Source organism: Epinephelus fuscoguttatus, linkage group LG22 (assembly GCF_011397635.1).
Source record: "Epinephelus fuscoguttatus linkage group LG22, E.fuscoguttatus.final_Chr_v1".
Lineage (NCBI taxonomy): Eukaryota > Metazoa > Chordata > Actinopteri > Perciformes > Serranidae > Epinephelus > Epinephelus fuscoguttatus.
In genome coordinates this window covers 21,267,360-21,290,287 of record NC_064773.1, presented here as the reverse complement: position 1 = coordinate 21,290,287, position 22,928 = coordinate 21,267,360, and the positions used below count along the sequence as shown (strand labels likewise).

The 22,928-nt window shown below is 40.8% G+C and overlaps 2 protein-coding genes across 7 annotated transcripts in view; one reads left to right on the top strand and one right to left on the bottom strand.

The window, feature by feature from the left end:
• Positions 1 to 3,401: 3,401 nt before the first annotated feature.
• bcat1 (branched chain amino-acid transaminase 1, cytosolic) lies at positions 3,402 to 17,541 on the bottom strand. The gene is made up of 11 exons (XM_049567338.1): positions 17,411 to 17,541; positions 16,123 to 16,176; positions 13,840 to 14,034; positions 13,208 to 13,318; positions 12,906 to 13,025; positions 12,636 to 12,796; positions 12,293 to 12,435; positions 11,961 to 12,046; positions 11,728 to 11,868; positions 9,377 to 9,451; positions 3,402 to 4,373 (listed from the first exon to the last, which is right to left on the bottom strand). The coding sequence occupies exons 2-11, from the start codon at positions 16,147 to 16,149 to the stop codon at positions 4,326 to 4,328; spliced, it is 1,107 nt and encodes a 368-aa protein (XP_049423295.1). The 5' UTR covers positions 16,150 to 16,176; positions 17,411 to 17,541; the 3' UTR covers positions 3,402 to 4,325.
• A 418-nt stretch (positions 17,542 to 17,959) lies between these two features.
• Positions 17,960 to 22,928, top strand: part of LOC125882499 (lymphoid-restricted membrane protein) — a 49,667-nt gene continuing 44,698 nt past the window's right edge. For all 6 annotated transcript variants that reach the window (XM_049566209.1, XM_049566205.1, XM_049566210.1 and 3 more), the window contains exons 1-2: positions 17,960 to 18,111; positions 20,372 to 21,099. In XM_049566209.1, coding sequence (XP_049422166.1) covers positions 20,427 to 21,099 — 673 coding nt within the window. In that variant the 5' untranslated portion in view covers positions 17,960 to 18,111; positions 20,372 to 20,426. The remainder of the gene's footprint in view (positions 18,112 to 20,371; positions 21,100 to 22,928) is intronic.

The window sequence follows — 22,928 nt, the reverse complement described above, 5'->3', positions numbered from 1 at the left end:
GTTGTTTTGCCCTTCTTTTTTGTGTAATTTTGTGTCTTGTGTTGGTTGTTTTGTATCTCTCTGGGGTTGTTTTTGCCTCTTTTAAAGTAATTTTAACTCTAAGTCATTTTGTACCTCTTTAGGGTTGTTTTGCTACCCTTACTGGATTAACTTTGTGTGTTATCATTTTGCATTGGTGATTTTGTGTCTCTTTTTGTGTTCCTTTTTGATTGTTTTGTGTTTCTTTGTAGGCATTGTATATCTCTTTGTGGTTGTTTTGCTATCTTTTTGTAGTACCTTTGTGTGTAGTCATTTAGCATCTCCTTGTTGTTGTTTTGCATCTTTTTGTGTTTTTTTTTTAATCTTTTTGTGTCTCTGAGGCAATTGTTACCTCTTCTTAGTTGTTTTGTGACTCTTTGAAGTCATTTTGTATCTCTAGACGGTTGTTTTGCCCATCTTTTTGTAGTAATTTTGTGTCTTTTGTTGATTGTTTTGTGACTCTTCGTGGTTGTTTTGCCTTTTTTCGCAGTAACTTTGTGTCTTTTTTGGTCATTTTTTGTCTCTGAGGCAATTGTTTGTCTCTTTGAAGTCATTTTGTTTCATTTTCTGTTGTTTTTTTGCATTCCTTCGTAGCCATTTTGTATCTTGTTGTGGGTGTTTTGTTTCTTTTTGAAGTTATTTTGTGTCTTTTTGATCATTTTGCGTCTCTTTGTAGTTCTTTTACATCTCTTTGTGGTCGTTTTGTTTCTCTTAATGGCTGTTTTCCCACTTTAGTGGTTATTTTGTGTCCATTTTGGGCACATTTGTGTCTCTGCAGTTCCTTTGCATCTCTTTGTGGTCTTTTTGAGTTTCTTCCTGGTAGCTTTGGCGTTCATTTAAGTGATATTTTGCAGGTGAAGACAAGGGGGACCCTGACACTGAGGGCCCCTGGTTCTTTGCCAGGCAGTAATAAGGACTCTATCCATGATTGGGGGAGAACAATACCAAAAAATTCAATCAAATTTCACTACTTCTATGGCAAATATACCAAAGAAAAAACAGTCAAACCTCTGACTGTTAAATCAGCTCAGTGCCAGTGTCTCCATTACTTCACACCATCAGAGTTACTTTTACTTTTAAACCCTTTTATATAGCTAGGAATTATTGCCTCGGAGGCTCGTCAGCTTGTTGAGAAGAAAAGCAACTTGTCCAATCAACACTTGTCAACTGAAAGTACATATCAATGAAATAACGACTCAAATTTGCTTTTTAGTGTTCCTGGAACGGTTTCAGTAGAGCTAACATCCAACATGCCCTTAAACTACATGTCCTCACCTGTCGAGATGTCATTTAGATTAGATTAGATGTCATTTTAATGATCCCTGTGGGCAAATAATGGAGCAAAGAGCTTAATTTATAGCTAATAATAATTAAACAAACTGTTGTGAGCGTTTAATTGCAGGGAAACAGTCTAAAGAAAGAGCAAGAATCTAGAGGAGAGTATAAGACATTTACTTGCTGTGGTAATTTCACCAGTGGCCTAGATAAAGCAGGCTAGATGGTGTTTGGCATTTTGAAGTATGTGTTTTACGTATGTGTGAGTGTGTGTGTGTGTGTGTGCGCGCATTCACTGGGCTCTACACCAGCTGTGCCACTGCGCACAAGGAAAGAGCTGGCGCCAAAATGAGCTGTCTTCACAAAGAGCCAAAAATCATCCAGCACGCAACTGGGCATCCCCTTGCACACACACGCACGCACGTGCACACGCACACACACACACACACCCACACCCACACACACACACACACACACAGAGGCAGACATACAGACAAGTCCTCAGTTAATGAGGCATGAACTTCGTAGTGGACACAGTTTACCTCCTGAGTTTTCATTTTTAAACTAATACAGTGTATCCTGAATTATGCTGCGTGTGTGTGTGTGTGTGTGTGTGTGTGTGTGTGTGTGTGCGTGTGAAAGTGCGTCCGTGCGTGGGTGTGTGGGTGTGTGTACAAGCACATGTGTGTGCAGAGCCAAACAGCCAAGGGCTCTCCGGTTTGATGGCTTTCTGTTATGACTCCATTATGCTGATGGCTTTGGTTCTGTTCCAAGTTCTCTGAATTTGTGTGTGTGTTTGCGTGAGTGGGTGTGTGTGTGTGTGTGTGTGTGTGTGTGTGTGTGTGTGTGTGTGTGTGAGTGTGTGTGTGTAGGGTGGCAAGACAACACTTTCACTCCTTAACATCATTAAGGACTGGGGAAGTGTCTCTGCAAAACCTGGCTCGTCCCTAAAGTTCCCGAACCTTTGGAAAGTACGACACGGACATCGTACAGGAACTAAACATAGTCCCTGGTTCTGTCTGTCCAAATGCAAGTGTAGTTCCTATAAAGGTTCTTGGTCCCCTGAGAAAGTTCCTGGGGTGGTAATGCCCAACATATCCTCATACAACAGTTGGTATGATATCTTACTAATATGCACATACTGTGGTTCGTATGATATCTAATAACTTAGCGGAAAAAGGAATTAGCGCAGATTTGGTTTAGGAAAAGAATCATGGTTGAGCATCGTCACCTGGTTCAGGTCAAAACAAGATGGAACTAAATTTGTTACTCAGGTCTTGAAGCGTACACAATAAATAACATTTGATGTAAAGTTACGTAGGTCATGTTTAGGAAAGGAGGCTAGGGTCAGGAATTGGGGGTCAGGAGGTTGGGTGTCATTGTTACAAACTTAACAAAACATGACGATATACCTTAAAATAACTCAAAACTCACTTGGTTTCACATGGCACAAGAACATGTTTGACCCATCCATCACACCAAACTGCCGTCTTACATGGACTTTTGTATTTTAGTACTTCCTTCTTTCCCTCCATCAGCACATCGGTCACATGATTGCAGCCTTCACATTTACGTGGGTTGTATACAAATTACTGGCTCATGATTACATGCCCCCGTAGTGGCTCAAGCGAGGGAGTTCAAGTATCTCAGGGTCTTGTTTAAGAGTGAGGGTAGAATGGAGCGTGAGATGGATCGGCAGTCTGGTGTGGCCTTTGGTCCATCTATGTCCTAGCACTCACCTATGGTCATGAGCTCTGGGTAGTGACCGAAAGAATGAGATCGCAGATACAAGCAGCTGAGGTGCCCTCCTGTTTGAGGTGTTTCGGGCACAACTAACTGGTATGAGGCCCCGGGGCAGACCCAGAACGCGCTGGAGGGATTGAATGTCTCATCTGGCCTGGGAACACCTCGGGGCCCCCCAGGAATAGCTGGGAAGCGTTGCTGGGGAGAGAGACATCTGGGGTGCTTTGCTCGGCCTGCTGCCCCTATGACCCGGCCCCGGATAAGCGGATGAAAATGGATGGATGATTACATGTTATACATGTATTCTGGTACTTTTATTTTTAGAGGTATGAATAGTGCATCAGAACAACCAGAAATCCCCTGTGCTGGGTAAAAATAATTATTTATTGACAAACATTAACATAATATTTTACCTCCAGAGCAAAATGCATCATACAGTAATCAGCATAAAACATGACAGTAGTCAAAGGGAAGGTCCCTTTTAAATGAGTGCAAATATGCAATGGTGGGCTAAACTTTTCTTGTGCATTATTTACAGTAAGACACATCTGTCCTGTAATCCAGGATCTCATTCACACACATTTTGGGCCATCTCACAAAGTATATTCTTTCAATGAATGACTGATGAATACTATTTGTCCACTACTACTGACTTAATAATGAGTTCCATGAGGTAGTAAAGAAACTTCTGTGTGTTACTTCAGGTTTTCCATCACAACCGTTTGATTTATGTGTTTAAAAGGTTTCTGTTAACATGACAAATGTGTAAAACTTTGAGACATTAGCATGAGCTCTGAAATGATTAAAAAATGGAGCACTCAGGAAAACTGTCTGAAACTTTGAGCCAGCACGATTCTTAATTGTTTTTTAATGCCATAACCATATGAAGGTTAATTACTTATGGTCCTCTTGTAGATGCTTCGTAACTCTTACACAAGTGATACGAAATTCTCTGTAACTCTAAAAACTCATACTTCTCTTTTCAAGTTTGATCACAGCCACAGCTGTAATGCTGGATGTTGGTGGTGGTGGCTGCGTTACTGTAAGCTATTGTGCAGTATTGCATGAGACATTAGCCTACTTTTGTTAATTATTTTGGACAGTTGTGTGTTTGTCATTAATTTAAGCTCAAAAGGAGGTAAAGTGGTATGACACACTCGCCGCAGAGCCAGCATATTGCAGTGAGACTACAAATATTGCACAAACATAGTTGTCTGATTAATGTACATGTACAGTAGTCTTTGGTTGTTGCATAACTGTATGTCCTCCTTGTGCATATGCAGGCTTCTTTACTGCTGCTCCACCAGGATGGTCCAGTCGCTGGGCGTGCGTCCATACTGTAAGAGAACAAAGGTCATGAGAAGGTGACGAGAAAGTCCTCCTGGGGCCTGAGCGGTAAAACAAAAAATTCATGTCGCTAAGCACCAAACTTCTCTCGCCCGTCGCTGCTTAATTGCGAGCAAAACACAAATCAAAAAATGAAATCAAATATCCGTAAGCAAATCTGCAAACTCAGCCACTGACAGAACACAACACAACAGAGCAAAGGAACTATAATAAAAATCAAAACAAAATGTTCCCCAATCCGTGACAGCCGCAGAGACAAATCCAATTATTTGTGTCTCATGTTGCAAATTTGTTCTAATGGTCGAAGTGAGAAAGTAAATAAACGCCTGCGAAGGGGAAACAAAAGAATGTGATTTCTAATTAACTTGAAAGAGGAACAGCAGGGCGACTTAGTAAACCCATCTTTCATCTGCTGCCTCAGACCACTCGTTTGTTTGTTGCACAATGTTGTCTTCAAGAGGGGCGGGAGGAGGAGTGTGTGTGGGGGGATAACACTGCACTGCTTCCCTCCAAATGAAATGTCAACAGATTTAACAGCGCTGCGGAAGGAGCGCGGCGTTTTCCAGCGTTTTGTCGATTTTATTGTTCATTAAGCTTCGCTGCCGCCCATTCTACCCCCCTCCACACCAAATCTTCCTTCTCCTCCTCCTCCTCCTCCTCTCCCACTTGTTCGAGGCTTCATTTGCAGCATCTTGGCTTTGAAGATCACAAAAGGCTGAGGCAATAATTGGGTTTGTGCAATTACAGCGAGCTTAATGAGAGAATTCAGGAGTTTGTCTTGCCCCTATCTCCAACTCTCCACACTCCGCCATTAGGAAGGCAACTGTCTCCCTCTTCGGCTCTGTCTCTCTCTGAAGCACCGAGGAAGATGTTATCGGATATAAAGTGTATGTGGTTAACACATTCATAACAAACACTGTGCATGCACACGAGGCCTGGATGATGGAGAGGGCAGATATGCTAATCGCCCTGACCAGAAAGACAAAACAACAACAACACAGATAGGGCACAAGAAGTAAACATAGTGAGAGACAAAGAAAAAGACAACAAGTTGAAGAGATAATCAGTTAATCAAAGTGTTTAGAGGACGTTTAGGAGATCAGGAAGATTAAAAAAATGAAGGACACTTCTTGCTTGTGTCATCTGGACATGTGAGCCTGCAGGGCAACCAGTACAACTCCAGTCAAAGTTTATGATTCGTAATCATCTTCTTGTCTTCAAAAAAGCAAAGCAAGGACACACTGACCTTTAATGCAGCACCAGGAATATTTGTGAAAACGCTGGTAGTCAGATATTACAAATATCTTTACAGATTCAAATCATTTTGTTCAGCTTAGTTCAAAAATTTAAAATTACTAACAACATGTACTTCATTTCTTCAGGCCTGACTGTATTAAGTATTCAGATCCTTTTCTTGAGTAACATCACTGATACGACAATGGTTTTTTTTGAAATGGTAGATAAGTAGGCCTCTTTGGGCCTCAGTTACTGAAATGAAACCATCTGAGAAGTTGTGGAGTAGAAGTCTAAAAAATAAAGTACACGTACCTCAACACAATGCATCAGCATTCATTATAGGCAATAATTAATGTTGATGCATGCTGGATTGGTAGTTCTTCAATGCATCAACATCAATTATTTTTAGTTATTCTCAGACATGACAGATTTGTGACACTGACTCGGCCTTATCTGGGGCGGCTGTGGCTCAGGTGGTAGAGCAGATCGTCTTCTAATTGGAAGCTGCATGTGTGTGTTAGCAGGTGTATGGTAGTTCCTTGTGTGGTAGCCTTGGCCATGTGACTCATAGTGTAAAAAGCGCTTTGAGTGGTCAGATGACTACAAAGGCGCAATACAAGTGCAGGTCTATTTACCATCTCACGTCAGTCACCAGCAGTCCAGTACCACTGACACCGGACCAGCTTGACCACACTTGACACATGAGATAGATGTTGAAAAATTGAAATGTCTGGAATATTTTTAAAATTTGCAAAGATGAGCCCCAAAAGTTAAATGCCAGATATTCTAAAGGAAACTGGTATATATCACAAATCTACAATGAGCTTGGCAAATCACCTGAAAACTAATGGCTAGCTGCAAAGTATTCTTTTTTTTTTTTTTTCAGCAATCATGGCTAATGTTATTGCCATCTGCATGCTAAGCTAACTAAGAGGCTAACTGCCACATTAGTCTAGGTGCATCTACTGACAACTTATGTTTTTCACCAAAGCTTGACAGACAAAAATGGGTAATCTTCAAGATGGCCGGAAAATGTGCAGTGAGCCTAAATGTGAAGGCTAAAAGTGAACAGCAATCTGCAACACTGTTATTACATCATGATTGTGCGTGGGCTACAATGTAAAGAGCAACTACAGTGTTGATTCAGTACGCTCAGTTTAGCTTAAGGATTCAATGTTTTACAGATTTGTTTGTTAATGTGCTGAAAATGTCTAGTTATCTTTTGTCTGCTAACAAGGTATAATAATATCAATAACTTTATTTGTAGAGCACTTTTCAAGCTGCACAAAGTGCTTTCCAAGGTGAAGAAAAATACAAAACAAGTGATTATAATAAACATAAGCATATGCATACTATACATACGCCTACACCAACATATACACACTTAAACACAGATATACCTGTAAGCATGCAGACACTTACACATGGCTGCAAACACATACACTCCAACTCAACTGTCAGGAAAGGACAATCTGTAAAAGTACGTTTTCAGATGAGATTTAAAGACGTGAACAGAGTCAGCTGATCTGATCAATCAACTGTATTTATAAAGCCCAATATCACAAATCACAATTTGCCTCACAGGGCTTTACAGCATACGACATCGCTCTGTCCTTATGACCCTCGCAGCAGATAAGGAAAAAAAAACAAAACGGTAGAAACCTCAGGAAGAGCAACTGAGGAGGGATCCCTCTTCCAGGACGGACAGACGTGCAATAGATGTCGCACAGAACAGATCAGCATAATAAATTAACAGTAATCTGTACGACACAATGAGACAGAAATGCTCATGCTGCTCAGTGGGAGCCTGTTCCAAAGCTGAGGAGCAAGAACTGAGAAGCCTGGACTCTGGAACAGTTAGAAGACCCAAGGCCCGTTTGGACAGTACAGTGTGAGGAGCTCAGTTATATACTCTGGTGCCAGATCATTGAGACTAGAAACTAATGCAGGGAGGCCAAAATAGGTGTGATGCGTCAAGTCTAGCTGCTGAATTTTGGTCGGTTTGGATCTGATGTATAACTCAATCGCTCCAGCAGGTGAACAAGGCATTACAGTAATTCAGCAGGATATGAGAGCCATGTATGATTTACTCCGTGTTATTGAAGGACTAGTCTAAGTGGGCGGAAGTTCGCTGCAGAGATCAGCCTCTCATTGGGCAGAACGAGCCACCCGCTGAAGTCCCGCCCTACCACCTCTGGTTGTGTAGCAGTTTTCAACTGTCTTCAACACATCCTTTACTAACTTTTGCGGTGTTTGATCTTGCGGGGATGTAGCCATTTTTCTGCCATGGTTCGCGTCCTGTAGGCGATATTTTTGTGGGCGTGTTACACCAAAACCTGTTTCCCCCCGGCAATATTTTTGCAAACGCACCGTTGCTGTGGCACCACCCAGAACGATTGTGATTGGTTGAAAGAAGTACAAGCAGCCAGGGTGTTTTTTGCTCCAATCTCAAAGTGAGAGTCGGCCCAGCCGGACCTTTCTTTTCTTGAGAAAGGTCTGGTGAGTGAGACTATTGAAGGACTGAAGTGACCTACATTTTTACCCGGGGATTAATAAAGTATTCTGAATCTGAATCTGAATCTCAATTTGGAGATGTTACTCAGCTGGTAAAAACAAGACTGGACTACATTCTTTACATGTTGCTCCAGGCTCAAGTCACTGACTAGATGCACACCCAGATTTTTTTTACACTTGATTTTATGTTCAGAGTGAGGGGACTGACAAGTGGCTGATGAGAGCTTAAGAGCTTTTTCATGTTATATAAGCAGCTATGAAGAATAATAAGTTACAGATCTGGCAGATGTTAAAACAGGAAGACATAAACAGAAGAAGTTTTGTACTGAGTGCATCGCCACATAGGAATGGGGTTAATTTTGCTATTTGTTGCGACCCTTGACTCAAATGAGCAGAAATATTTGGTGTAGTGATGGTAATCATATGAGGGCCTTCCTCAGTACAAGTGAGATAATAAGGATTACACTGGAGCTCATACCCCTACTAATAATAGGCTCATTACACAGCACAATAACAGAAAGTCAGCTATACATAACATGCTCATTAACACAAATTAAGCCCTCAGCAAGGAACATTATGAATCTGTTTAAACCTGTAGCGCTGCAAAGGCTGCAGAGATGCCGTGTTTGTAGGCCATGTACAATATTACCAAGTCATTACTCATTACCTAATAAGATATTTCACTTATTATGTACTCGCAGGCGAGATAATGCAAGCAGTGGGTGTACAATGAATGAGGACCAATGGCGGTTTGTTAAAAGGAAAACAACTTAATACTTTTATCTCACTGAGTTACATAATAACCACTCAGATAACCATCCAGTAATGCAATTATGAGGGGAATATTTGTTTTTGTTAGATCTCGCCTTTCATCGACCATATTTTTAATTTAGTGAGTCAACAGTTCTATTCATTTGTCTTTTTCAGTGAGGCCCCTTTATTGTTGGTTAGTGAGCGCTAACGAGGCAGACATGTGACAGGCATTGTCATTCAGCACCAAAATTACTGCCACTCATGTTTCTTTTGTTTTGTAGCGGGCTGTTCTATCTTCCTTTTCTCCTACACATCACATCACTGAACGCTTAATTTAAAGTAACCTATTACTGCATGAGAATAGAGTCCTGAGGGTGACAGGAGTGTAAAGAACACAGATGTTCAACCAGCTGTTACTGAGCTCAGGGAGACATCTGTGGGACGTACGTGTGTGTCTGTACAGTATATGTGCGTCTGTGCATCCACCAACCTGTATATCTGTGAGTTCCTTTGCTATCCGAGAGGTCAGCAGTGAGTCTTTATCCTGACAGGGGAGATGCAAGTCCTAAACCACACAGAAACAAGCAACATTAATATTTTCATCGGTTTCATGACTTGACTTGCTACTTTATATAAATCACAAGAACACTGAGATTGTTAAGTTAAGATATTATGATATTAAAACAAAAAGCCAGAGGGTTCTGACAACCATGCAAAGATGAAACTGCCCACATGGTCACAAGAGACCCAGAGCCTCAGTCTTTAAAGTACTGAGCTTCTAACATATTACTACTTTGTATTAAAATACACTTCTTTCATATGAAAAATGTAATGTAATAAAGGCAGCAAACTTTTTTACAGTATAACTAAAATAAAAGGCTCAAGACACAAAGTCCAACTAAGCAGCTGGTTAGCTTAGCTTAGCATTGAGATGGAAGTCAAGGGCAAACAGGTAGCCTGGTTCTGTCCCAAAGTAAATAAGTCTGCCTGCCAGCACCTCTTAATTAATCACAAATTAGCGTGTTACCTTTGTTTACTCTGACAACAATCAAAGTGCTAATAGTCTGTGTTTTTGTGCTAGATTATTTCCTGGCCAGGGGCAGTTACTTCCTGAAGTCTCGTCGCCAGTAGGGGTGGGGGAAATAATGGATTCTTAGATGCATCACGATGCGGATGTGGACGATTTAGCATTGATTTACAAATGTCAGTTATGAGTTACCTAAATATTTGTTACTAATGGGATGGTGACGGAATGAAAGAGGCGGAACTCAACCATGAGAGTGGCACAGCACCCAGACAGTTTGCTAGACAACTGTAAAATATATTCTGAATATTTTCTACGCCATCACCCAGATACAGCAGCGATTAGCAATAACATAAACATATGTGACCAGCTGACCAAAAAATGCTGCAGCGTAAAACAATTAAAACCAGCACTGTGGTGAAGAAAACAACACAGCGAAGCACTCCACATCCCCCTCATTTTGTTATTCTCATACAGGTACTTTCAAATGAATTAATTCATCAATTAATGCAGCTGACATTTTAAAATAAAGAAGCTGCGGGCCATTTATTATTCAATAGTACATAGTAATTTCATACTATTTTAGTGTATTTTAGAAAATACTGGACACTACGCCAGCATAAATAGCCCAGAGTGGATTAGCATGAGCAACCACAGATGGATACAATCCACCTGGCACTCCAAAGGTTGAATGGAAAAGAGACCTGGACAAGAGTCTTGTTGAATGCAGGAACTTTCATCTTTTTATTCAGATATGGGTTGTTACAAATACAGTACACTATGTTTTAAAAGTAGCAAGAAGTCACACAGTTAATAAAAAAAAGGTCACGGTCAAGGTCGAGTCCAACAGTGTACAAAATAAATAATATTAAGATAGACTAATAATAAATAATGAAATAACCTAAAAGCCTATGTTAAATACAACACATAGTCATAAAACCAAGCAGCATGTTAAAGTGCGTAATAGTGCATCAACAGCTGCAAGCAGTCACAGCGGTGTAAATGCAGAGGACAGACTTAAGCCAAAGAGTTCATAAGCCTCACAGCCTCTGGGAAGAAGCTACACTTTAGCCTCGCTGTTCGTGCTTTGAGGCTACACATGTGTAGAAATAAAGAATGTTGAAGCACTGAGATGCATCGATAGTTGCTTTCTAATTGAATTGCTGCCCTCTGAAATGTAATCTAATCAAATTTTGACGTGCCTGGACATCCCCACCCCTAGTTGTCACTGATTGGTTGTATGTACTACATACTGTGTTCGTCTGTAGTATCTAGCCTCAACAACCCTGACCTCAAATTCTAAGATGGCTGCTCTGTGCATCATTGATAGTGAAAGCTGTAGTAATACACTGTTTTCCAGCAATTACATCATTACATCATTACATTTTTGTGTCCCATTAAATCAGTTGTACACACACTCCTGTCCAAACTCAATATGTGGAAGCCTATATATATTGGAGATTCCCTTTCTGAGTTTGGTATCTCATCTTACTCTACAAAAAAGTGGAAAAAAGCACTTTACAAAATGTTGAACTATTCCTTTTAAAGCATAATAATATGCATATAATATAAGCTATAGTGTACAATCTGTAGATGGTTTTAATTAATATCCATGGCTGTGCTCATCTCAAGATCACATGAAAAATAATTAAATGTTTGAGAAAAACATTTTCCAGTTCTGCCACATGGTCTCCTTGTTATTGTCAGGACACAGTGAGTGACAGATCCCAAGCAGAGCACACTGTGATTCATTAAGAAGGCTTTTAATATACAATCAGAAAATCAGACAGTATTAAATACAGGCTGATGTCTCTTACCTCTCCCTGGTAAACGATGTGTCCTATGGGACAGACCATGGAGGCAGTACCGGAGCCAAACATCTCTTTGACCCGCTGCTGCTTCAGAGCAGAGCGCAGCTGGCTCATGGTCAGGTAGCGCTCTGTCACCTTAATCTCACCCTGGACGCAGAAGAGAGCGGAGGGACGAGATGAAATGTGAAACTGGAATATTTATCTATGCATGTTGACCTTTATGGTTTTGTCTTTCTCACCCATTTCCTGGTCAGTTCCAGGATGCTCTGTCGGGTTACACCTGGGAGGATGATGCCGTCCAGAGGTGGAGTTGCAAGTTCCTCCTCTGAGAAACAATGAATTATTACATAGCACAAAACAAAACCTAAAATATTTTAGGGCAAGCTGGTTTCCTGGAGATGCTGTATGCAGTTATGTTGTAGTGACATTGTTCTGCCAGTAGAGGTCAAATTTGTACAACATTTTGTATCCAAAGCACATGGCTTGCATCTGTGTTGCTGACTGAAGGTAAACCAACAACCACTTTGACAACCTGTGATCAACCAAGTGGGGTTCTGATAGTGCAACTAACCTCCATCCTCATTAATCCAGTGCAGGAAGATGTTCATGGTGCCTGCCTCAGTGATCTGGTGGTCGTCTCCATACAGCCACAGCGTCTGCTGACAACCATGACTCACTGCTTCATACTGGGCAGACAGAGAACAGCCGTAGTTCCTGCAGAAAAACAAAGCAACAAACAATTTTAGTAATAATTACTTGCTATAATACAGTGCAATGAAAGTAAGGAAATTATTGCCCCATCTGATCACCTCTAGAATAAAATTCTACAGGCACTACTGTGCACCTCACACAACCATAGTTGAATGCATTCAACAGTATGTGCAACAGTATTCATACAGTATGTGCCTACCCACCCTCCCATCTTGCAGTCTCCAGTTCCTCCTTTCCAGGCCCGTGTATACTTTGGGTCGGCCCAAATGGACACTGATTTTGGCTCACCGTCGAAGTAAGAGCCCACTTGACACATGATCACATACAGAAGGGCATTGGCAGGCTTCTTCAGACCCAGACATTGCTACCGGGAACACATAAACACAAAGAAATGTATTTAAAATTTAATTTATTTAAAAAGGATAATCCGTCCATCTCCACACATTATTGCAGCACCTCACCATCCTCCTTACCTCAGTGCCAATAAATGTTGGTCTAATGTAGAGACTCGCTCTTTCTAAGTTAGGAACCCAGTCCTGGTCGATCTCTACCAGCCGTCTGATACACTCCAGGAGCTCTGACTGATCAAAGGCCTGGAGACGGAGAGAGGTGGAGAGCAGAGGGTAGTTATGGCACTTCAATGACATATCAGAAGTGGAAGGTTCAGCCGAACTTGCTGCTGAGGTTACGATTTGAAGGCAAAAACAGTCACTTGTTCATCACTGTCACGTATCCTTTCATTCATCCATCCGTTCATTACTCAAATACATCTTACAGGTAGACAAGCTCTCTTTGCAGAGGTGGCCATGCGTTTCATGTTGAGCATCGGCCTGAAGAGACGCACTTTGTTGTCAACCCCACGGTACGCCTTAAGCCCTTCAAACAGCTGAGTAGATGAGGAGAGGAGAGGAGAGGAAACATTTGGGAAATCACAGGCCAATAAAACAAAACGTTAAAGGTTTATATCTCAAAATGAAGCTCTAAATGCTGTTTCAAAACCCCCTCCATGCTGCCAGGAATACAATTCTGGTGGAGATATACAAAATGAACCACTGATTGATCCATTGTCATTTTTGTGTTAGCCACTATAGCTCTCCTACACACTTGGTGCATGGGACGTTTCAATTGGTTGCAGTCTGCAACCTCACCACTAGATGTCACTAAATCCTAAACTAGACCTTTAAACACGCATTATTCATTTGGTGCAATGTGATACTAGGTTTAATACCTTGTTCATCTTCATATTTACTTTATCTTTCCTGTAACTAGTTTTTGTGTTTTGACTTTGGTCCTGACTAAACCCTTTGTACTGCAGTCAGACCAGTCAGGTCAGTCTCTTGAACAGTCTCTCCCAACAGACAGGTACAAAGAGTCAGGCTAAAGTTAAATTCTTCCTTGTTAGTGTACCTGTATGGCGTAATGTAGTGACGGAGAGGCTGGGTGGAGTGACAGGTTTCCAAAGGGCTTGATGACTGGAGCCTTCCAGCCCTCACTCTCACTCCACTCTATGGTCAGCATGTGGTCAGAAAAGGCGGAACCGAAGGAAAGCACATCCGGTTTGGGCTTTAGAGTCGAGGACAACTCGACAACAAGGTCAGCTGCCTGTGTACAGAACAGAAGAGAAAATAGTGACGTTAAAGAAAAAGGTGTTCATGTAACTTATACAGGCACGTACACAGAAATGGCTGGGCCCCTGAAAAGGAGAGGGGGTTTCCATGAAACTGGCTAGATTTTACTGAAGCAGCAATATACAAAATGTTTGTTTTTGTTGTTTTGATGAGAAATGGTGAACATTTTGTTGGATGAATATCCTCCATGCCCCCCTGGTAGCTGGTCCTCAAAAAGCTGTCCCCCTTTTCCACCCTAGGTGTGCGTTGTGCTGAACGTCCAGAGTGACATCTGTCACCAACTATAAGCTTCAGCCCAAAACATCCATCCATCCATTTTCAATCACTTATCCGAAGCTGGGTAATGGGACAGTAGGCCGAGCAAAGTATTTCAGATGCCCTTCTACCCAGCAATGCTGTCCAGCTCCTCCTGACGTGCCTGGAACACCTCTAACAGGAGGGGCCCACAACATTTTCTGAAAAATATACCCTCCAAGTATCTTTTCTTTGTGACTTACTAAATCGCTTGAAAGTGCAGAGTGCTGACCGTAAGTCTCATTGACTCACAAGTAAGGCGCAAGAATATATCATTTGAAACTTCAAAATCATTATCATCATCAAAATCATAATCACAAATCACAAACCAAAGGACCAAGAGACCATTTAACTTGATGCCTGTAATTCCAATTCTTTTCAAATCTGTGTTTTTCCAGCAGGGGTTGCTGTAACACAGACAGTGTGACAGTCTAATCCAAAGATTACCTCAAGTAACATGAGCCACAGTTCACCCATCGGTGACCAAACTGCTCCAAAAGCAGACAACAGAGCGGTGACATTGTAACATCAATGAGACAACGACAAACAGACAGAACCGTAATCAAAAACATGGTGCTACTTTATCTGCACTGAAGCTGTCTTTCTAAACTACTCCATTTAGAGGTCAAAGGTCATGGTTAGATACAGAATAGCATCTCAGTGGTTTAAATCTGAGTTCAATCTCTGTGTCCTCATACTATATTCATGACGCTAACAGCAGGTTGAGGAAATATGTGTCATATTTATTGAGAACAAGTGCTGTTCTTTCCTGCTGTTCTGCAAGACTGAGTTACTGTATCTGGTCCTTGTTTTCAAGAGACATGTGATCCTTGTTTTAAAGAGACACCTCTTCCTTGTCTGCCGCTCAGTCAGTTATCTGTTCCAACTAGCTTGGATTAGACTGGCTCTTTATTCCCTCCCTCCTGGTGCACCATAATCCCAGATTACAGTGCTGGAAAGTGGCAGGTGACCAAAGTATAACACCGTGTGAAAGTGGTCAAAGTAATACTTTTTTTCCTACTGTACTTGTTGTCTCTGATTATTTTGTCAGTGTCACACCAAACACTCATGTGCATATTAACAAGCTCCATTGTTTGAAGTTCCTTTTTAAAAGTTTGTCTTCTCATGTTTACGTAAATTCTGCAAACCAGAGTCAACACTCAACCTTATGAGTGTGTGTTTGTGTGGGTGTTCACGTCTGCACGTCTGTTCTAATCTCCACCTGAGCCTGCTGTCTGCTGCTCACGCATTCAGGGTCAGAAAACAAGCAAAGCTCCAGCTACTTAGCATGAGCTGGGAAAGTGGATTCTGCTGAGCAGGCTGCAGCAGGAGGAAGAGGAGTACAGGAGTGGACACTGGAGGTGTCCTTGCCTTGAAAAAATGGCAATAACACGAACGCTATTCTGTTTAAAGAGATATCAAGAGTCAAATTAATAGTCTGGAATATCCATTGGATATGTTTTCCATGTGTTTCTTGTCATAGTAAAAACACAGTTGAATGACTGTGGCTCTCAAGGCCGTTCACTGCTGCTCATGACAACATGAGGACAAGGAGCAGTGCTGGACTATCTTCTATGAGGAGCTACAGGGGGGATTTTTAAGTGTCAGGAAGCCAAGGAATCATCAAGATGCTGCAGCAACTGAGGGTAGGTGCTTTCAAATCATAGCAGCAGTAGCCCTAATTAACATCTATAATAGTTTTGAGCATACCATGCATTCTACAAACAGCCAAACAGTCACTCTACATTTGCATAACTTGTTCCTGTACCTTAAAGCTTGGAGTGTTGTCAGCCATTGAGATGGTGGAACTGTTGCTGCTTTCCTGAAGAAAAAAAATGAAGAAATTGCAATACAAATACAAATGTAGGCATACACTTTTTTTTTTTCAAAGATGAGCTCAAGCATATTTACAACTAAACAAACTGTATGACTAAACAAATAGCATTACCAGTGTAAGGGAAGCTACTTTGAAAGCTTTGCACCTACCAGTTACTTCACACCTAACTACGGCAAAGCTACCCAAGGGAGACATCTAGTTTGGTTACCTAAAGCTACTAAGAAAAGGTAGTTCAAACTACTTTGTAAAAAAAATAAAAAAAAAAATAAAAAAAGACAAAATATAATAGAAAAAGTCACATGCCAGCAAAAAAATGCCACTCAATTGAACTTATTGCATTGGAAGGTACAAGGAATGTCAGCTTTGGTTTTGTACGTCCTGCCCTCCAGAGTCCAGGTGGGAGTATTGCACTAAGCAGGATTACACAGCTAGCCAGGTAACTTTGAAAATAGCTGTGTCACAACTTCTCTGACCATTTCTTAATAAACAGCAATATACTTATGAGAAGCAGTGGTAAAATAAAAATAAAGTCATTTTTCCTTTTATAGCCTGAAAGTTTTAATAATTTATGATACAAAAAATGGCAAAAAAAAAAAAAAAAAAGTAATTTAAATTTAATTTAAATTACTCTCTAAATATAATTGCAGTTGGACAACCTGTATGCTGTTGCAAAATACAGGTGTTTTAATCACATGTAGTCACCACTCTCCAGCATTACATTGCATCAGGAATGTGTTACACCATGGGCATAACCTGACAAACAGGACTAAACAACTCCTTGAGCCAGTTTTATGTAAGTCTGAACAATAAAACTTATTGTCACTTCATGTTAGTCATGCGTGAGTTCACATAATGTTTCTCACAAGAACATTTTGCAAACATATTTCTGTTTAAAATCTATATAACTGCTGTCTCTGGCCTTAGATGTCAGTGTGGGACATCACTACAGCTCTTTATTGTCCACCAGTATCAAATATATTTTTAAATGCAGGTGTAAATAATGTTTGAATAGCACTGGCCTTCACAAACTACATATGGAATTAGGCTGAGAGTAAATGCTGCTTGATAGGAGCATTAACTAGTCTCATGTGTCAGAAACACATCAGTAATTGTTTTAATACAAAATCTCAAACTTACAACCAGATTAAAGCACAACCTATATTTAGTCCTAATATTCACACACACGTCATCTAGGAGTCAATATTCTAGGATCAATTACCTTGAGAGCAGGAGAGACGTCTGACTGGCAAGTTGGTGTGCTGCAAGTTAAACCGCCTGTGCACCTACACGTCTGCTCTGCTAAACCGCTTACTGTTTGCTCAGGTTAAAACCAGCCCCATTACTCCGTTGTCATGACACCCAAACATGCAAATTAACCCAATTAATTTTGCAACACCTCTGGCATGTTGACACCTGAGTGCATCAATGGCTCAGTGTCATTATTATAATGAATTTTCATGCGTATTTTCTGCTTTTGTTTATTTTATTTTACAGACTATTACTAAAATGTAAGGAACTTTCTCTGTGAGTGTTGTAGGGAGTCGGTTAGTTGTAGTGGAGACACTTAAAATGGGGTCCGACTATGCTCAGGAAACAAAATATTTTTTTTATATTCATCCTAAAATAACCCACCTTAAATGAGAAATTGTCTTGTAGTTTATGAAACTGGGTGCTGTTTCCCCTTCGAGCCGCAGGGAGGGGGTGCTGTCTCATTTTCAGAGCCGTGAACACCCACTGATATCTTAACTCTTTCTGTCGCGAGCGCTCAGCTTCAAACTACCTGTGCGCGTGCTTTGTGTGTGTGTGCGTGTGCCCGGACACTTGGTCAAACATTTCGTCGTGGATATTTGCTCTTACAAGCGTTAACGAGGCGACAATGTCCTGCTAGCCCCGAGGCTGTTTGAGAGATTAACACAAAAGGTGGGTTTTAAAGACTTAGTATTTAGGTGTGTGTTTGTATGGAGATAAATGTACCCTCGAGCCGCTAACGATTTTTTTTTTTAAATAACGTTATTCCTCTTGCTGTCGAAGCTGCACTCCTTTAGCATCTAAACCCTTTAATGCATGTGTTTTGCTTATTATTTTATATCAAGAGTAGCTTATTCTAAAAATGTACTGTGCTGAAATTAATTGTGATATCTGTATCGTTTTTAATTAAGCTAAAACTAGATATTAACCGAAAGACATGCTTTTGCGTTCAAAGTTCGTCACCAAACTTTAATTAATTAGCCCGCTTGCACACCTGTAGCCCAAGCATCATGGTCCCTATTGAGACAAGACGTCAGTGTCATTGGCTTCAGTTTATTTTTAAATGCATTCACTTTAATTTAACATTTTTTTTGGTTCCTTAAACATCACATTAGTCACTAAGAGGCTCTGGTCAGATTCTCTGTATAGTCCCTTTGTGTCCTAAAGAAGTTGGCAACAAAGTTTCTGGTGAGGTACCTCTGATTGGATTAAGTTACCATTAAATATCCTTTCTCTGTCTCACCTTAAAACAGACTGCATCTCTCTGTTAGTGACTGAGCCTTCTTTATATTGTGTTCAGTCCAAGGTCATACTCATTTTTTCTTTTTCTGTTTAGTTCCTTTGTTGGATTGTTGTTTTATTGTGTCATATTACACTGTGTGTTGTACTGTTCTGTCTCATTTTGTTTTGTGAATGTCTGTTTAGGATACCCTTGAAAAGGAGATGATGCATCTCAAGGGGTTTATCCTAATATGATAAATTTCTTTTTATTTGCTTTAATCTTCTGTCACATTGAGAAGGTAGTACAAAACCTTGTGGACTAGTTTGCATAAATTTGGATTATATATTACATGGTGTCTTCAGGTCCTTAAAACGTCTGAAAATGTCTTAAATTCAGATTCGATGTGTCTTAAATATTCTTAAATATTCTTAAATATTTGCGGTCACATTACCACGAAAATAATGTTTGTTTGGGACCCCCTTGAAAATGAGATGATGCATCTCAAGGGGTTAATCCTAATATGGTGAATTTCTATTTATTTGCTTTATTCTATTTATATTGAGGAGGTAGGATTGATAACCCAAAACCTTGTGGACTGGTTTGCATGATGAGTAACGTCTTTGGACTCATACTTTACAGGGCATCTACAGGTCCTTAAAACATCTTAAAATGTCTTTAAGTGTCTTAAATCATCTTAATATAAGGCCTTAAAAGGTCTTACATTGCTTTAAATTTAGATTCAATGGGGCTTAAATATTTTCAGTCGCATTACCGCAAAAATGTCTGCAGCCTGACAGACCCAATTACAGTCATTGGACAGACCGAAGGATTGCAGTAATAAATAGCATTGATGACAGCGATGTGATTTTGTTTCCTTTTACATTAAACACAGTTAACTTAAACTTATTGTCAGTTTTCCTTATTGTTCATTTTGAACTGACATCAGTGTCACACACACGTCTATAATGTGTATTTCCATTGCAGGTTTAGTCTTACATTTCATATAATGTGGTCCTAAAAAGTATTGAATTTAACTTGGTTAGACACCTGTAGACACCCTGACTTTAGTGTGTGGTCCCTTTATTAACTAAGATGTGTCTGTAGTTGAGGGAGGTTATCATTTGATCATCCCATCTATCCTTGTTTTCTTTCCTCTCCATCTTTTTCCTTTGTTTAGTCTTTTATTGCCTACTGCTTGTTTTATAGTACTCACCACATGCACTCCTTCTATGATAGTTGCAGAATGCTAGAACTAATAACTATTTGGCATTGGGTGGCTTGTATCATCCCATAGCTGTCATTTTTTTTTTATATCCGGCTACTCTATATTGGTCCAGTATTACCAATTATTCTCTGTTTGCCTTGTCTTTATTGGGTTTTCACACTGCAGCTAAACCTAGTCATTTTCTGCCTCTATCCCTGGAGTTATCAAATCAGGGAACCAGTCTGATATAGGCTGAATGTGCCAGTTATCCAGGACATCATGGTGTTATGCATAGGTGTAGATTTTGGGGGGGAAATAGGGGACAGGTCATTCTCATTATTTAGAACATGTGCAAATAAAAACACTAAAGTAGCAGACGTCATTTCAACTATTATCGATGGCTCTCTGTTTTGTTTTTGTTTTTTAATATTTCTCTGTCCCTTTGTCTCCATTTTATGAACTCGGCATGCAATTAAACTGCACAATTTTTGCTTCTCTCTCCTCAGACTTCAGCCTCTCCTCTAGCCAGGAAGCCAGCACTGCAGCCCTGCCATCAGCAGCATGGACTATTACACGCCCCAGTCGAATCGTCGCCACAATCCCGTGGACAGCATCTGCCGCAAACTGCAGACCATTCAGTGGCGCGGTGACCGAGAGCCCAATTCACCTTTCAGAATTCCCAAACTCTCCTCCAGCAACTACGACAGCCCGCAGAGCGGCCTCAGACACAACCTGGAAACCATCCTGAAGAAAGGGACCCTCCATAGAGACGAAGGGGAGAGGGGGAAGGGGAGAGGGATGGGCATGCCGAGCTCTGCAGCTTCCCAGAGGAGCAGCCTGGGTCACTCTGTTCCTCTGTCCACCCCTTCCACCCCAGCGTGCACCCCCTCCACACCAACTAATATTACATACACTATCACTAGCACTATGGGTGAGAGGAGAGGTGCTGATGGGAGTGATTTAAGTCACATTAAGACATGGCAGAGGTATTGTTCAACGCCTGCAGCCCAGGCCAAAGACTCTCCTTACTTTACGTTCACACGAGGACCCCAGTCAGTGCAGCCAGAGAGCGAGAGGCCGAGCAGGAGCCCGCCTATGTGTCGTACCTTCACCCCAAACCACAGCACTGTCTCCTACAACCTCAACTTCTGCTCAGGGGATGTGGGGAACTCAACAGAGTGTGAGCTGCCCTACCCAGCTCTGGTTGTGAAAAGACTGTCGATGGGAGATGGAGGTAGGGAGGAGCGACTGCTGGCCAGTTGGGAGAGTATAGTGGAGGGTATATGCAGGTATACAGGGTATATCCACCTCTTCTTCTGGCCATTTTAAGTAAACCCACCTATCAGCCCATAAGCCACTGGAATATATAGGAGAATAGACCCACTCTCTCCTTGGTAACCTACCCATCTACCTAGTATTACATCCACCTCATCAACTACCACTACATCACTGACTAGCAGCATACACAAAACAGATTTAGCGTCAAAGTCCATCTTGATCCTGGAGTAGTTTGACCAAAAAAAACCCCCTTAACTTAAAGCTTTTTTTTCAGAGCTTTCAGCCACATCTCATGGTCCTCATCAGCAGATGGAGCTTATATGCCTCGTGCAGGCGACAGTGTTTTTAGAATATGTAACTTCCTTGTAGGATCATCCTCTTTGAAGCATTGTCTGTTGTCATGGCTACATCAGCCTGGACAGACATGGATGTAAACAGTAACTGCAACTTGACTGGTTCACAGTGGTAATTCTAGTTCTGTTTGTGCTGAGCAAACTCCATCCACTGATAAGGAGTGTGAGATCTGGGTGAACATACTGGAAAAAGCTTGTAATGGACGTAGGGTTAAGATTTATTTGTGAAACAAAATGGATGATTTGATGTAAACGTCAGTTTAGTCTGCTGTGTAATAATGGCAGTGGCAAGAAATGCTCGACATTATGACACCTGGACATATGCTTAAGGTTGTAGACTGGGGGTTTTGTATTATGTATGAGAGGAAAGCAACATTTTTATTACCCCAGGTTTGAATGTCTAAACAAGGAATCTAGCAAAAAACTGCTGAATAGGAGCCTGGTAATTAGAAGAAGACAAAGAATGCAGCAACTTTTATAAAATGGAGGAACAAACAGTCTAAATTAATCTCCACAGGAACAAATTTTGTGCTAAAAAGGTTAGTCGCAAAAATATAGAGAAGCTTTTTCTGAACGGCTTCAACACCCCAGAGATTTTTTTTTTTTTTTTGCCTCATGCTGGTGACGACCACGGCTGGAGGTATTATCTTTTTCTCAGGAATGCTGTAAGGTAATTCCCTCAAATTTGACACAAACATCCACTTGGACTCAACAATAGACCAATAGATTTGGGTTGTCAAGTTTAACTGTGACCTCACAAAACACATTTTTGGCCTTCAAGAATACATATGGTAATTATCACAAAATTTAACATAATTGTCTAATTGTATAAAACAATGGACATTTCATTCTTCACTGTGACATAATATTCTGTAAAAACACTTTTGTGGCCATTATTCATTGTTACAATTTAGGAACAGAAGGGGAGACATTTGGTTGGAAACTGAATTGGTGTCAAACTGTGATGACTGTAGAGATCTTTCATGCTGCTGGGTTGAAGATGAGTGTGAAGCATCCATGTTTTAGAATTTGTATCTTCTTTGCAGTAACATCCATATTTGAAGCATTGTCTGCTGTGGTAGTTCACAAAAAGCTCACTGGTTTGCTGATACGGAGCTTCAGGTGACTGTTGTTGCATCATGTGCCAAAGCCTTCTATCAGTCATCTGTAGTGCACTGTAAAAATAGTCTCCAAAGTGAAGAAGGCATGTTTCCCAATGAGTTACAAATGAGGTTTGCGCAATGCAGTGTGACCGTTACCTTCTGTTGAGGCCCGTGTGTTGACTCTACTAGTGTCTTGTAACAACTCCATAAAGCAGAAAAGGAGCATGACCATGCAGACATTTAATATCTGTATCTTTATGGAAATGTATCATGTGCTCGCTTTGTTACGCAACTCAGTGCAACTCAGTTTGTTTGTGTTGCATATTCAT